Source organism: Manis javanica, chromosome 2, assembly GCF_040802235.1.
Source record: "Manis javanica isolate MJ-LG chromosome 2, MJ_LKY, whole genome shotgun sequence".
Classification (NCBI taxonomy): domain Eukaryota; kingdom Metazoa; phylum Chordata; class Mammalia; order Pholidota; family Manidae; genus Manis; species Manis javanica.
In genome coordinates this window covers 183987907-184004285 of record NC_133157.1, presented here as the reverse complement: position 1 = coordinate 184004285, position 16379 = coordinate 183987907, and the positions used below count along the sequence as shown (strand labels likewise).

The window sequence follows — 16379 nt, the reverse complement described above, 5'->3', positions numbered from 1 at the left end:
AAATGACATATTAGCTTATCTATGTAGAACAATAACAACAACAAAAACTGAACTCAGAAGATGGGGGTGGAATGGATGAAGGTGATCAAAAGGTACAATCTTATAAAATTATCAAATACATAGTGTAAAAATTAATACAAATATTAAAAAATATAAAAGGTTATAAACAAGTAAGTCATGGGATACAATGTACAGTATGGTGATTACAGTTAATAATATTGTATTATTACTGCATTCAAATATTGAATGTTGCTAACAGAGTAGATCTTAAAAGTTCTCATCACCAGAGGAAAAGAATATTTGTAATTATGTGCAGTGACCTATGTTAGACTTATTGTGGTGAACATTTTGTAATATACATATAACAAATCAGTGTACACCTGAAAATATAGTTATATGTTAATTATTTCTCAATTTAAAAAATATCTACAGCCAAAATCTTTCTCAAATGGTCCTTGCCATTAGTTTTACTTTTCCATCACTATATTCTACATTGTTACAGTAAACTTTCTAAAATACAAATCTATATCAGTTTCCTATACTTCTTTATGGCTTCAGGATAAAGTCTCAAACAATTGGAATTACAAATAAAATTTTTTAGGGATTGGTTTTAGACTTCTACCATTCTCTTTAAGAATTTTGGCTTTAATCTAGAAACACTGAACATTCTTTTCTTACCATGTTACTGCATCTTCTTGGCCAATACTCACATAATTTGATCTACAACAACGCCGTGTCTTTTCTACTCCTATGATACTCAGCTCAATTATAAATTCCTCCTTTTAACATCCTCATCTGCTCATCAGAATGACATTATTTTGTTTACACATAATCCTGTACATACATCTAATGTTGTAATTACTAAGAATAGCATAACTTTACTCCTGCATATTGTCAAATACACTAAATACCTTGAGAAGAATATTCTCAATAACTTTTATTTCTGTAACCCTAGTATCTAGCATACTGCCTCATATTCTGTAACTATTTGATAAAAGGAAGAATGAAATAGGGGAGAGATGGCAGAAGTTTCAAATGCAATTAGAACAAAATGAAAAAAACCTTTAAAAGATGCTCCTTGAGACATGAGTTGTATTTTCTAGTTAACTTTAATATTCTTATGTAATTACAAAATTGTGTTTTTTATCAGCCACCTTTAAGTTAATTCAGAAAAAATATTCCAAGCTATTTCAAGTAGAATACAAAATTGCACTTAAGTCAGTGTGAAAATGCAATTCAATATAGCATAAATTTGGCCTCAAAAATTCTTAGTTCTGCCATTTATTAGATGTGTGACAACAGGTAAGTAAACATCAATAAGCATCAGTTTCTTTATCTTTAAAAGGGGATGTTAAATTCATCTGTCAGAACTACATTTTAGTATCATGACACAGAGAATTATACTTAAGTATTCTAGAAACTACAATTAGCTACTTTTTACTTTGTAATTTATACTCTTTTAAATAAACACATATCCCAACTCTTTTGGACCAGCCATCTCAATCCCAGGGTTAGGCACTTAATGCATATTTGCTGAATAAGCCTAAGGATAAAGAAGAAATACAGAGATAATGAAAATGAAAGCTAATATTTACTAAGCCATTCTTATATAGCAGATACTCTGAGAACAAACATCAAGGCACTATGAAAGAAAACGGGCCAGTAAAATAGGATTACCTAAGATAGTCTCCCTAATGTATCTACAACTAATTGTACAGAAATCTACTTTAATAGTTAATGAAATTGTACTTTGAGCTGTAATTTCCTGTACAGAAATTAAGGAATGGAATTGCCTGAAAGGGGTGGAGTGGGGGACAGAGGAATTCTGATATATCCATAAATAAAATAGAGGAAATATATAACTCTAATAAATAGAGAAAAAGATTTATTCAGTAGGAGTAAATTATATATATTTCTCACCTGCTGCATATGTCTATTGGCTCGTTTCTGAGGTTGATAAGTGAGCCAAGTATATAAGACTGGGTCAATATTAACTGCTAGTCCTTGTATACTACAAAGAAGAACAGCACCTAAAAAAAAAAGATTTTAAATTGTTATTAATCCTCATAAAAAATAAGCTTAATTATCACTTCAAATCAATTAGTATAGCTACAATGAAAGACAAACAATAACAAGTGTTGACAAAGATGGAGAGAAACTCAAACCCTTATACATTGCCAGTGGAATGTAAAATGGTACAAATGCTCTGGAAAACAGTGTGGCATTTCCTCAAGAAGTGAAACATACAATTACAATATGGCCCAATAATTCTATTCCTATGTATATACCAACAGAATTTAAATCATATGTCCACAGAAAATCTTGTACACAAATTTTCAAAGCAGCATTACTCACAGTAGCTAAAAAGTAGGTACATCAATGTTCACAAATTGTTGAATAAACAATATGTGATACAGCCATGCAATGGAAAATTATCCATAAAAAGGAATGAAGTACTGACACATGCTGAAACATGGATAAGCCTTGAAAGCATGCTAATGTAAGAAGCCAGTCGCAGATAACCACATATTATGTAATTCCATTTATATGAAATGGCTGGAACAGACAAAACCATCGATGAGTGGATGCCAGGGCCCAGGGAGAGAGTAGAATGGGAAATAGCTGCTATGTGGTTCTTTTGTAAGTGATGAAATATTCTGGAATTAGAAAATGGTGTTTGTTGCACAACTTTGAAAATGGATACAAACCACTAAACTATGCACTTTAAAATAATCAATTTTATGAAATGTGAATTATATCTCATTAAAAGTGAATTTGTCTAAAAAATACTAAGCTTAATTTCTAGGCAAATAATTTCAAAAACGACCATGCCAATGGAATATTATCTCCTTTTTGTTTATATTACAGGACTAATTCATGATGCGAAAGGAAGCATTTTATAACGACTCAATAAATCATTGTTAATTACAGCTAATTGTTCATTAACAAAGAGAAGTGGCTGCCTAGATGAAATGCAGGCTAACATTCGGATATAAAACATAAGCTGAAGTGTAATAAGTTGCAATTTCATCCTACTAGCTAAAATATTTTTGCCCCTTTGATATAGCTCACGTTGACTCAACTAAAGCAGGATATCCCATTCTTAATTTACATGCAGGTTATTTACATCCATATGTTTCTGCATTTCTATCTATATTTTTCAATAAAAGTATTACTAGCTCCACTAGGAAACTCAGAATATGAAGGAAGGAGTATCTGTCAGTTTTGCTCTGAACTCTGTCTCCAGCATCTAGAAAAGTACTTGCCATAGGGTAGGAGCTGAAAAAAAGTCACAATAAATAATAGATAGGTTCTCAGGATAGCTATTAAAAAAAAAGCCCATTTGTTCTTTAATCTTGCAAATTATTTAAACAACTGGAACAATTAGTATAAATAAAAGTATTGTTAATACCAAGTCCTAAGAAAAGTGAATCACACCGGGATGGAGATTAGAAAGATACAGAAGGGGAAGCAAGAGAAAGAGAAATTTCTGTTTTTCAAGGCTTTTCACAGAATTTTCAAAAGCAAAATTTTTCATGTAGACTCCTGGTTCCACCTTATAGCACTGCTTCTCCCACAGACCCAGAATCAGATCCCTAGGCAGCATGCTGAGAGAACAGATGCAATACCACCTTCCATGTACTAATGCAAGTGCTGGTAAACAATGATTCACTGAAACACACACAGGAAGGAATGATAGAGAGAAGCTAAACACAAGATGATTACAAACTGGGAGTCAAAATTCAGGTCAATGGGAAAATACGATTTAATATATATTTTTTCCTGTAATAGAGTGCAAATTCCTCATATGGACCTAAATTCTTCTATTTCTCAAATGCCGCTAGAATAAAGGCTTTAAAATACTATCTTATATTAAAAGAAATAAAGATAAGACTTCCCCAAAATTATATGCAGTTTTCAAACATTTCCAGCAGCTCTATCAATCATCTCCCAAAACTAAAAAATACAGTATTACAGTGTACAAGAGTTAGTTTGAATAATGTTTTATAGTTTTTTCTGTACAAAAATGTTATGTGAGAAACAGAATTTGCCCCCAAATATGAAAAATCCTTTATTAAAAAAGTTTTATTGCAAAAAAATGAGTTGAACACATTTAAACAAAGGGCTTTAAAAATTTATTTAAATTCAAGAATATATAGTTAAACCTTAAAGGTTAAAATACTTTTCTAAAATCCATATAAATGAAATTACAATTAGATTTAAATCACTATAAATTCCTTCCTGTCACATGAGCCCACTGCAGTATAATTTGTTTCATAATTAGTATCACATAAAAATTCAAGACACCACAAACAACAGATGATTAATTAACAATAGAGTAAAAGAAGGAATTACATAAAGGAAGGCACTGGAATCCAGAAGACAAAGGATCCAACACAGGAGAAGAGTGCTGGGAACCGCCAGAGGGACAGCTGTGAATTAGGGACAGGTACAGGGAAAAGTTAGTGACAACAATGAACGATTCTTAAATACAGGAAAAACCAATGTTATAAAGGAAAAGATAACTAATCATAGGATACAACATGACTGTGCCATGAATAATATTTATAGACAGGACTATGTAAATTCTGAAAAAATAAATGAATTGATTAATGAAACTTAGGATATAACAACAGTGGGAGTATGGGTGTGTAAGACAAATGTGTAGTGGGAGTTGGAGAGGGTGAAAGCTGGCCAAGCCAATTACTATTTCCACAGGACATCAATAAATAATACTCTAAAATGAACAAAGAGAAAGAAAAGCTCATTTAAAAATATGGAAGTAAACACCAAATTAATTACTGAAAGATCTGATACAAGTTGCCTCTTGAAAAGGGAACATTAAAAAAGTAGGTGCATTTTCCATGAAGAAGAATATAATTGGAATTCTTGAACTGTGGATAACAAAGAAGAAAGTTGGATGAGACTTTGGTTTTCTTGCTGAGGCATATCCCTCTAGCAAAAAAGCAGAATAAAAATTTCTCTCCAAAAATTTCTCCAATTCATTGTCAAGTAACAGCCACAAATTAAGGTCTGTGTATGGTTCCTGTAACAAAAAATCGGCAAGCACTGTGGAAAGCAAGAAACTGAGTGAGACTCAGAAAAATCAACAAACAACTAATGTAGACCTTTAAGCACTAAGGATATTTGAATATGGAACATAAAACACCTGTATACAAAATGTTTACAAAACAAAAGTATGAAATGATGAAGAGAAACAAACAATGAGAAAGTATCAGCAAAGAACACATTTTAAAGAAAAATGGAAATTATAGAAATAACAGATTTAACTGCTGAAGTAAAAAAACTCACTGGACAGGTTAAACAACAGATAAAGAGAAAATCAGTGAAATGGAATAAGTACAATGAGATCATTCAGAATGTATCTGAGATAGAAAATGAAAGAAGATGATTAAAATGAGGTTAAGAGATATGAGGACTGAGAAAGAAAACAAACATATGTCTAATTAGATTCCAGAGGGACATAGTAAGAAATGGGGAAGAAGCAATATTGTTAAAAAGATAATAGCTGAAAATTTTACAGAACTGTTGGAAGACAGTAAGACTCAAATGAAGAAGCCCAATGTACCCAAACTACATAACTAAAAATAGACCTACAACAAAACAAAACAAAAGCATCAGCAGCTACAAAACACAAGAGGAAAAGAAGTTCAGAAAAGCACCCCAAATGCAAAAGATCACCTGGGGAACAAAAAAGGAAATAAATTGAAAATCCGCTTCTTTGCATATAGTTAATGGTATTTATTATATGATTTTACTTAAGAAGTTACACATTACATATATTCTTTTGTTTGCACAAAATGTAATATTTAAAATGTAACAAAGAAGAAAGCAGATATTCTGAAATAAATAAATCAAGATAAGTTTTGTTCTAATATTATACACTCAAATACAAGCCACATACAAACTTCTTTTTAAATTATGATGAAAAATACACCAAAAAGCCTTTAGAACAGTACATAAATTTATAAGTATGCAAACTGCAAAAGACAAAGGAGAAGGAAATTACAGACACTCTCTCCGTTGGGCAAGTTATATTTTAAGTCTGTTCAGATGTGCCAAAAACTAAAGGTGTTGAGTACAATTTTTAAAACTTGCTCAATAAGCTATTAGCTTACCTTTTTAACTGAAATTTTAGAGAAAGGATAAAGAAAAAAATATAATAAATATTTTGACATGGAAATTTAATCTTAAAAGACTTATTTTATTATAATGAAAAAAATACTTTGACATTCATTATATGATTACATTACACAAAAATGACTAAACAACTTGCAACCAGGCTTGAACTTTATGAATATTAAGTGAGTCCTATGAAAAGTCCTAATTTAATGTGAATTTACTTGAAATTATAATTAGAGATAACTGAAAATATAAAGGCATATTTTCATATTATCCTCAATTTCTGATATATTGGCTTTAAAAATAACACACAAGTTCTGACACATTAGTGTGCAGACAATTAGTGTGATACTGAGTTGACTCAGAACAGATCCCCCATAAATCACTAAAATTTGGCAATACATTATTCTGTTTAATTTTAGCCTGGAAGACTTCTAAACTAATGAGAAAAGTGTGCTTTTCTTCTCCACTCACTGCCAAAATGGCTCACTTATGCACATTCCGTTCAGACTTCAACAATTAGTTAAACGAAGGCACCACTGTCATTTTCAGTTACATCCTAAACTGAAGAATGAGAAGTGAAGTAAGGGTTAGAGACCAAAATTGTACAGGATTAAAATTAAACATAGATGCTTCTTATCATCCACAGAAACCTTGTCAACCAATGAGATCGTCTTGTAAATTATCAAGTTATAAAAGGAACAAAGTGCCCTGCATTTTATCTTGAACCAATGAATGAGATAAAAAGCACAGATATACTGATCTTCATCTAAATTTAAGTGGCTAAAACTCACTATTTTCCTACTAGACAGCTATAGTAAAGAATATTTTAGATTTGTATACCTGTTAAAAAATTATTTGCTACTCTTATTTTTAAGAATAATTTCAAGAATTTTGGATTTATAGTTAAGTAAACAAAAAGGAAAAAGCAATACTCCAAAAACAAGATGGGGGGAATAAAGGCAAGATGGAGTAATCAGAGGTTAAGAAATGACAGAGCACGGATGAGCTACCAACTACGGGAAACTAACCAAGGTAACTGTCAAATTTAGTATAAATGAATCATAAGATTATTAGGTATGTGTATATATGGTAGCTCATGTTACTTAATTAACAATTACTTCTCCATCTTTTAGGATATAGAAAATCACAAAACAACCCTATTCCATCATAACAATAAGAACAAGCCATGTAACTTACAAAAACTTTTTAACATTCATCAGACAGACTTCACAAGGAAACCAAATAAAGTCATATAAGTGGAAGGTCACTCACAAGAGAAAAGGAATGAATAACAACTTTCATTCTTGGCACAGGAGGAGGAGGAGAATAAAGGTGATAAGAAGGAAATAACCTGAACTTTTAACAAGTGTTTATACCTACTTGGGGGATGGCAAGACAGTTTAGAATCTCTTAAGAACCCTAGACACAAAGGGAGTCCACCCACCTACCATCTCTCCTCAACAAGGCTCCACCAAATGCTTATGAGAATGACGAGACAGGACAGGAGACACGAGAAAGACCCCACTGAGATGCAGGCATATGGAGCCTGATGAAGTTTGGGTACAATGAAGGAGAAATGAAAAGAAACCCTACAGGCGCTCTGAGCTTTTCAGTGAGCATCAAGAAGGGTGATCTGTAACCAGGAGAAGGGGATGAGAAACTAAGAGAGATCCCTCTGTAAGGACAGGTGGACCAGGCATACTAAAGCATGAGGGCAGGTCAGGAGAACAGAGAAAATCACACACTATACTAAAAGAAAGATTTTGATTCTACTCTCAAAATCTGAAGTCTGCAGTATATTTAATGTGAGTAAAGAACCAGTCCAGCTCAATTACAAAACATATAGCAAAACAACTACACTAAAAACATGACAAAAGAAGCAACATGCCCTTTTATGGGCATAAACATTATTTACCATAGGTTCTACTATTCTTTTTATACACAATGTTTGGCAATCAATAAACAAAAAAGTATGAAACAGAGTAAAACAAGAAGAAATGACTCATTATTTAAAAAAAAAACAGTCAACAATACTAGTCCCAAAGGTGGTACAGATACTGGAATTATCAAACAGGGACTTTAAAACAACTCTGATAAATAAATATGCTGAAGAATGTAGTGAAAAGGGTAGACAACATGTATGAAATGAAGGGGCCCTCAGCAGAGAGACAGAAACTCAAAAAGAGCCAAATAGAAACACTAGAATTTTTAAAATACAATATTGAAGGTGAAGAATTCTTTAAAAAATTCTTTCCAAAGCTGATCAACAGAAATGACTGGTACATATGAAAAGCTCTGCAAACTCCAAGAATAATAAATAAAAAAGAAACCCAAAGATGGAAAAAATTTTGAAATCACTCAGAGGAAAAAAGGACATAATACACGTAAAGGGAACCATAAGGATAATTTCTCATCAGAAATAATGGTGACCAGAGACACTGGACTATCTTCAAACTGCTGAAAGAAAAAAGACTACCTTGATATAGATAAATACCTCTCTATCTATCTATCTATCTATCTATCTATCTATCTATCTATCTATCTATCTATCTATATCTGCACTGAAAATATCCTTTAAAAAATTAGACAAAAACAAAATGAAAATTTTTTTCCAAAAAGGCTTGCACTACTAGAAATTACTAGAGAAATGCTTTAGGTTAAAAGCAAATTATACCAGATAGAAGCTAAAGTCTAGAAAAGGAATGAAGGACACCAGAAAGACTAAATTTGTTGCTAAATAAGAGGAATTCTTAAGAAGATATATGTATATGTATCTTTAAATCTCTTTAAAAACACTCGACTGTTTAAAGTAGACACAGTAACACCGCAATGTGGATCCCATATTGCACAAAGAAGTAAAATATATGCTCATAGAGGAGAAGGAACAGGATAGTGGTAACTGGAAGTAAAATACGTAACAATGGATTTATCGTATTTTTCAGCTTATTGGAGATTCCTTCACTGTCCACTGAACTAGCCAATGTTACTGTCAAGCCTAATACAAATCAAATAATGATACTAAACACAAATATATTATTTTCTTCTTTCCATCTATCCAAATTCTGCAAATCCTTTGATCCAAATTAGACTCTACCACTCAGGCTTCCTACCCACCACTGACCTTTCCATTCTCTGGCCAACTATAACACTGAGTACATAAAGCTCATTTTAGTCACTGACTCAATTCAGTTTTCTCAGTAAGTAAGAATGTCATCAGCTGAGAATAGGAATGGCAGAGTAGGTTATGAGTGCTTTAGGAAACAGGAGAATGTGTGAAATAGTGACATGTTTTTGTTGCTCAACAACATGAAGGACCCATTTGTATTCTGTGATGAATTCAAAGTGAGTCAACTCATCCTGATTCTGTTTTTCTCCAGTCCAGTTCAGACACAGAGAAGGCAGAACTGGATTTCATCATTACTGTGTGTGTGTGTGTTTATTTTTTCTGCTGTTGTTTTTCTTTCCTTTACCAGATAAAATAGTTAATCAATTTTATCAAATATTAAGTTAATAATTGGTCTCTTTCTATCTGACTCGTATGTCTTATTTCTCAACTGGCAAAGAATGTACAAATGAGATTTAAAGGTAACTTTAAACCATAAGTGTCAGTAATTAATACTTTGTGGTATTTCAAAGTTTTGTCCTCTAACTTTATATTGATATAAAACCCTAAAACCATAAAGGTAATTATATACATCTTTATAATGAAAAGCTTAGAGCTCCTAAATGATATAAGATGCCATAAACAAAATAAAAGGTAAAGTTAGAAGAAAATATTGGAAAAATACAAACATAATATTCTTGACATAGGAAAACCTCATAAAAATTACTAACAAAAAAAGACATACAACCAAACAGAAAAACGCGTAAAGGATATAAGACAAATCACAGAATAAATACTACCAGCTATCATTAATGCTCAACATCACTAACAACCAGGCATTCAAAGTAAAACAAAAAGATGAATTGTTTCCAATGATAGATTACCAAAAGCATAAATAAATGAAATTCTATTACCGATAAAGCTATGATGGATAATGCACTGTCATGCACTGCTGAAAAAATGCAAATTTGTACAATCTTTTTGAAGGTTATTTTGGAATTACTTATTAAAATTTTAAATGTACATACTCACTGATCCAGCAATTTTAGTTCTTAGAATCCTACACTAACACCTACAGATGATCCTAATGATAAATGCACAAAGAGTTCATTTATAGTAGTATTTACAAGAACACAAATATGTAAACACCATCAATGTCTATAGACAATGACAATCTTTGAATGGAACACCTTTCAGCTAGTGAATGATGAACTAGAGATATATGTAATGACACAAAAATCAGTCCAGAATAGTATATTCAGTGTGAAAAAAGCTAAGTGCAGACACAAGTGTATGGCACAGAAATTTCAGGTGTTAGAAACATATGTATGAAAAAACAAAATATGCTTATTTAATATGCATGAAGATTTAAACCTAAATGACATATCTGAGTGTATGTGGGTGAATATACATGAGCTACACTGCAGAAAAGGACGTGCAAGTGTGTGAACCATGTTGTAAACAAACCAAGGTAGAAAAAATAAATAACTTCATGACTTGAAAATAACATATTATAATATTATTTTTATTCTACAACAAGGAAATTACATCAGCATTTTCCTTAGCTTAGTCTGTTGAATATTGTCATGATTTTGAAATAGTCCTTTACAGCCTCTGCTGGTACATGGAATTTACAAACACTGTCTAGTATGGCTGACCTGAAAATTCTTCCAGTTCATTTTAAGAATCAATTTTGAATTTCAATGAATCCTTTGGTTTATACAAGAAACAAAAGCAAAAATTTGATTCACTCCAAGTAAAAACCATTTAGAAAATTATTAGATGTAAGAAAAGTCTCTCTTTTATCAGTATTCCAGTACCAAATCAATATGAATAAATTTAGGGTCTTAAACTAAAGATAACTTTTAAAATCAATTTTCTAATTTAAACTGAATTTTAGAGGAAAATGTAATAAAAAATGGATTATAAATCAACATATATACATTATAAAATTGATTAACACACCTCAGTGAAATGACTATGACCCAATACTATGATAGTTTTATTAATTTCATATTTTTATATATTTTTGTAAATAGAAGCAATATTCTAACATATATCTTAAATGTATTAGTATACATTAAATGACTTAAGACTATGAGCAGTGTAAAGGCACTGAAAACAACAGAATTACCTCTTGAAAAAATGATGTATAAAATATGAATTGATATATAATAACTTGAAAAAAGAGCATTTATATTTCTTTTGGCTTAAGTAATTTAAAGCCAATATAGATCATCTCTGATCATGCTTTATTTTAAATAATTTTTATTGTACTGATTTAACATTTTCATTTTCCTGATTACATTAAGTTATCCACATCTGGCTTAAATTAAAAGTATGCAGAGTGAAGGATAATATACATGTATTTCTTTTTATACATTCTAACAGGAAGCTTAGTAAACATTTTGAATTATAATGATTCTTAAAATGAACTGGAAGAATTTTCAGGTCAGCCATACTAGACAGTGTTTGTAAATTCCATGTACCAGCAGAGGCTGTAAAGGACTATTTCAAAATCATGACAATATTCAACAGACTAAGCTAAGAGACAGAGTATACATTTTCATTATCAAATCCTTGAATACTGAAATTTTTTATTAGTAATAAATCTTAACTTAGAAATTAAAAGCAATGATTATTTTTTATCTAGACCAGACAAGCATGCATTTTCTGATACTTAGCATCATTACATCTCATTTCATCTAAAATATTGCAGCATAAATCATAGGATTGATTTCTGGCATTCCTCAGTCTAGGATACTGCCCTCCATTCCATCAGTCATCCTTCTCCAGCCAAGATATTTCTTTCAGTTTTTTTCAGAAGCTAAGGTGCTATTTATTCAAGAACCCGAGGATCACCAGGTTCCAACCATCAAAGAGAATTTATAAAATTTTTACTGCATGTATTAAAACCATCTGAAGGAAAAAATCCCCAATATTTATGTTTTTTATAAAGTAACCTGAGAATAAATGCATTTTTTCCCCATAACTTGGTTGGCCTATTAGGGGAAAAAATGATGACTACGGTAAAACACAAATCTGCGTGTTTAATTTAGCCTATTTCCCAAAAATACCTATTGTATGGTATTTCTATTTTTAGTTTTTTGAAGAACCTCCATACTGCTTTCCACAGAGGCTACACCAATTTACAGTGTACCAGGGTTCCCTTTTCTCCTCATCCTTGCCAACACTTACTATTTCTTGACATTTGGATAGTGGCCATTCTGACTGGTGTGAGGTGACACCTCATTGTAGTTTTGATTTGAATTCCCTAACGATCAGTGATGTGGAGCATCTTTTCATGTGCCTACTGGCCATCAGAATATCTTCTTTGGAAAAAAGTCTATTCTGGTCCTCTGCCCATTTTTTAATCAGGTTAGTGATTTTTTTCATGTTGAGTCATAAAAGTTCTTTATATATTTTGGATTTTAGCACCTTATCAGATATATCATTAGCACATATATTCTCCTATACCATAGGATGCCTTTTCATTCTGTTGATAGTCTCCTTTGCTGTTCAGAAGCTTTTTTTGTTTGATGTACTGCCACATGTTAATATTTGCTTTTGTTCCGTTGCTCAGAGAAACATATTCATAACAAAATTACTCATACTTATGTTCAAAAAATTTTTGCCTGTTTTCTCCAAAGAGTTTAGATTTCATATCTTAGATACAACTTGAATTTACTTCTTTAAAATTTTTTTATTATTAATACTTTTTTATTAAAGTATAATTGATATACAATCTTATGAAGGTTTCACAAGAAAAATAATAGGGTTACTACATTCACCCTCATTATTGAGCCCCCTCCATACTCCATTGAAGTCACTGTCCATCAGTGTAGTAAGATGCCAGAAAGTCCCTACATGTCTTCTCTGTGCTACACTGTCTTCCCTGTGACCCCACACACACCATATGCACTAATCATGATACCCCTCAATCCTCTTCTCCCTCCCTCCCCACCTGCCTTCCCTCACCCCTCCCCTTTGGTAACCACTAGTCCCTTCTTAAAAGTCTGTGAGTCTGCTGCTATTTTCTTCCTTCAGTTTTGCTTCATTGTTACACTCCACAAATGATGGAAATTATTTGGTATTTGTCTTTCTCTGCCTGACTTATTTCACTGAGCATATCCTCTAGCTCCATCCATGTTATTGCAAATGGTAGGATGTTTCTTCCTTATGGCTGAATAGTATTCCATTGTGTATATGTACCACATCTTCTTTAGCCATTCATCTACTGATGGACACTTAGGTTGCTTCCATGTCTTGGCTATTGTAAATAGTGCTGTAATAAACATAGCAGTGCATGTGTCCTTCTGAATCTGAGAACTTGTTTTCTTTGGGCAAATGCTTAGTAGAATTCCCAGGTCAAATGGTATTTCTATTTTTAGTTTTTTGAGGAACCTCCACACTGCTTTCCACAATGGTTGAACTAGTTTACATTCCCACCAGCAGTGTAAAAGAGTTCCCCTTTCTCCACATCCTCGCCAGCATTTGTTGTTCCAAACTAGTCTTTTGGATGTTGGCCATCCTAACTGATGTGAGGTGATATCTCATGGTGGTATTAATTTGCATTTCCCTGGTAATTAGTGATGTGGAACATCTTCTCATGTGCCTGTTGGGCATCACTTACAAAGCTACAGTAATCAACACAATTTGGTACTGGCACAAGAACAGACCCATAGACCAGTGGAACAGACTAGAGTGCCCAAATATAAACCCAAGCACATATGGTCAATTAATATACACTATGGGAGCCATGGACATAGAATGGGGAAATAACAGCTTCTTCAATAACTTGTGCTGGCAAAACTGTACAGCTACATGCAAGAGAATGAAACTGGATTATTGCCTAACCCCATACACAAAAGTAAACTTAAAATGGATCAAAGACATGAATGTAAGTCATGACACCATAAAATCCTTAGAGGAAAACATAGGCAAAAATCTCTTGAATATAAACATGAGCAACTTTTTCCTGAACGCATCTCCTCAGGCAAGGGAAACAAAATAAAAAGTGAACAAGTAGGACTACATCAAGCTAAAAAGCCTCTGTACAGCAAAGGACACCATCAGCAGAACAAAAAGGCATCCTACCGTATGGGAGAATATATTTGTATATGACAGATCCAACAAGGGCTTAACATCCAAAATAGATAAAGAACTCTTAAGTCTCAACACCCAAACGGCAAATAATCCTATCAAAAAATGTGCAGAGGATATGAACAACTTGAATTTACTTTTCTGATGAAGTTTGACAGTATCCAGTTTCATTTTCTTGGACGTAGCTGCCCAGGTTTCCCCCCAGCTTTTTTCTTCCTTCTCAGGATTGTTTTGCTATTCAGGGTCTCTGCACATGAATTTTAAAACTGTTGGTTCAGTTTGTTGAAGAATGCACTGAATCTGTAAATTGCTTTGGACAGGGTGGCCATTTTGACAATATTAATTCTTCCTATCCATGAGCATGGGATAGATTTCTGTTTATTGCTGTGTTCTTTAACTTTTCTCATGAGGGTCTTATAGTTTTCAGAGTACAGGTCTTTCACCTCCTTGGTTAGATTTATTTCTAGGTATTTTATTATTTTTGATGCAATTGTGAATGGAATTGTTTTCCTAATTTCTCTTTCTGCAGGTTGCTGCTAGTTTATAGCAATGTGACAGACTTCTGTGTATTTATTTTGTATCCTGCAACATTGAATTAAGTTATTCTAATAGTTTTTGGTGGAGTCCTTAGGGTTTTCTATTTATAATATCATGTCATCAGTAAATAGTGACAGTTTGTTTTAAATAATTTACTCCTTGCCAATTTGGATGCATTTTATTGCATTTGTCTGATTGATGTGGCTAGGACCTCCAGTACTATGTTGAATAAAAGTGGTGAGAGTGGGCATCCTTATATTGTTCCCATTCTTAGAATAAATGCTTTCAACTTCTCACTGTTGAGTATAATATTGGCTGTGGTCTTGTCATATATGGCCTTTATTATGTATAGGTACATACCCCCATACCCATTTTGTTGAGAGCTTTTATCATGAATGGGTGTTGAATTTTGTCAAATGCTTTTTCAGCATCTATGGAGATGATCATGTGGTTATCCTTCTTTTTATTAATTTGGTGTATGATATTGACTGATTTATGAATACTGTATCACCTTGCATCCCTGGAATAATTTCCACTTGGTCATGATGGATGATCTTTTTTATGTATTCCTGAATTCAGTTTGCTAATATTTTTGTTGAGGATTTTGCATCTATGTTAATCAGGGCTATTGGTCTGTAATTTTTTTGTGTGTGGGATCTTTTCATCATGACTGGTGGCTGAATTTTGTCAAAAGCTTTTTCAGCATCTGTTAAGGCGATATAATTTTTATCCTTCCTTTGGTTGATATGGTGTATGACATTGATGGATTTATAAATACTGTACCACCTTTGCATCCCTGGAATAAATCCCACTTGGTCATGATAGATGATCCTTTTGATGTATTTTTGAATTTAATTTGCTAATATTTTGTTGATGATTTTGCATCTCTGTTCATCAGGGATATTGGCCTGTAAGTTTTTTTTATTTTGTATTGTCTTTCACTCGTTTTAGTATAAAAGAGACACTGTTCCCATAGAGTGAGTTTGGATGTATTCCTCTCTTCTGTTTTTGGAATACTTTAAGGATGATGGGTATTAGATATTTTTCAATGTTTGGTAGAATTCAGTTTTGAAGCCATCTACTTCTGGACATTTATTTGTTCAGAGTTTTTTGATTAACAATTCAATTTCCTTACTGGTAATCGGTCTGTTCATATTTTTGTTCATTTCTGGCTCAGTGCTGGAAGATTGTATGTTTCTAGGATTTTGTCCAGTTTTTTTCTAGGTTGTCCAATTTATTGGCATATAATTTTTTATAGAATTCTCTTTTAATTCTTTTAATTTCTGTGGTGTCCACTGTAAATTTTTTCTGTTTCTGAGGTTATTTCTGTCCTCTCTTTTTCTTGAAAAGTCTGCATAGGGAGTTTGTCAATTTTGTTTTATCTTCCAAAGAATAAGCTTTTTGCTTCATTATTTTTTTCTAATGTATTCTATTGTCTTCTCTATTTTATTTATTCTTGCTCTGATCTTTATTATGTGCCTCCTTCTAA

General features: G+C 32.4%; 1 protein-coding gene across 14 annotated transcripts in view; it reads right to left on the bottom strand.

The window, feature by feature from the left end:
* The window catches only part of VPS13B (vacuolar protein sorting 13 homolog B), an 861603-nt gene that overhangs the window by 490006 nt on the left and 355218 nt on the right, over positions 1-16379 (bottom strand). For 12 of the 14 annotated variants that reach the window (XR_012128333.1, XR_012128334.1, XM_073229878.1 and 9 more), the window contains one exon: positions 1921-2030. The exons of 1 other annotated variant lie outside the window; for it this stretch is intronic. Coding sequence is in view for 11 of the 13 variants with exons in the window: in XM_073229878.1 (XP_073085979.1) it covers positions 1921-2030 (110 nt within the window). In the remaining 2 variants the exon portion in view is untranslated. Of the gene's footprint in view, positions 1-1122; positions 1544-1920; positions 2031-16379 lie in introns of those variants that run through there. One more of the 14 variants, XM_073229888.1, reaches the window with a different exon arrangement.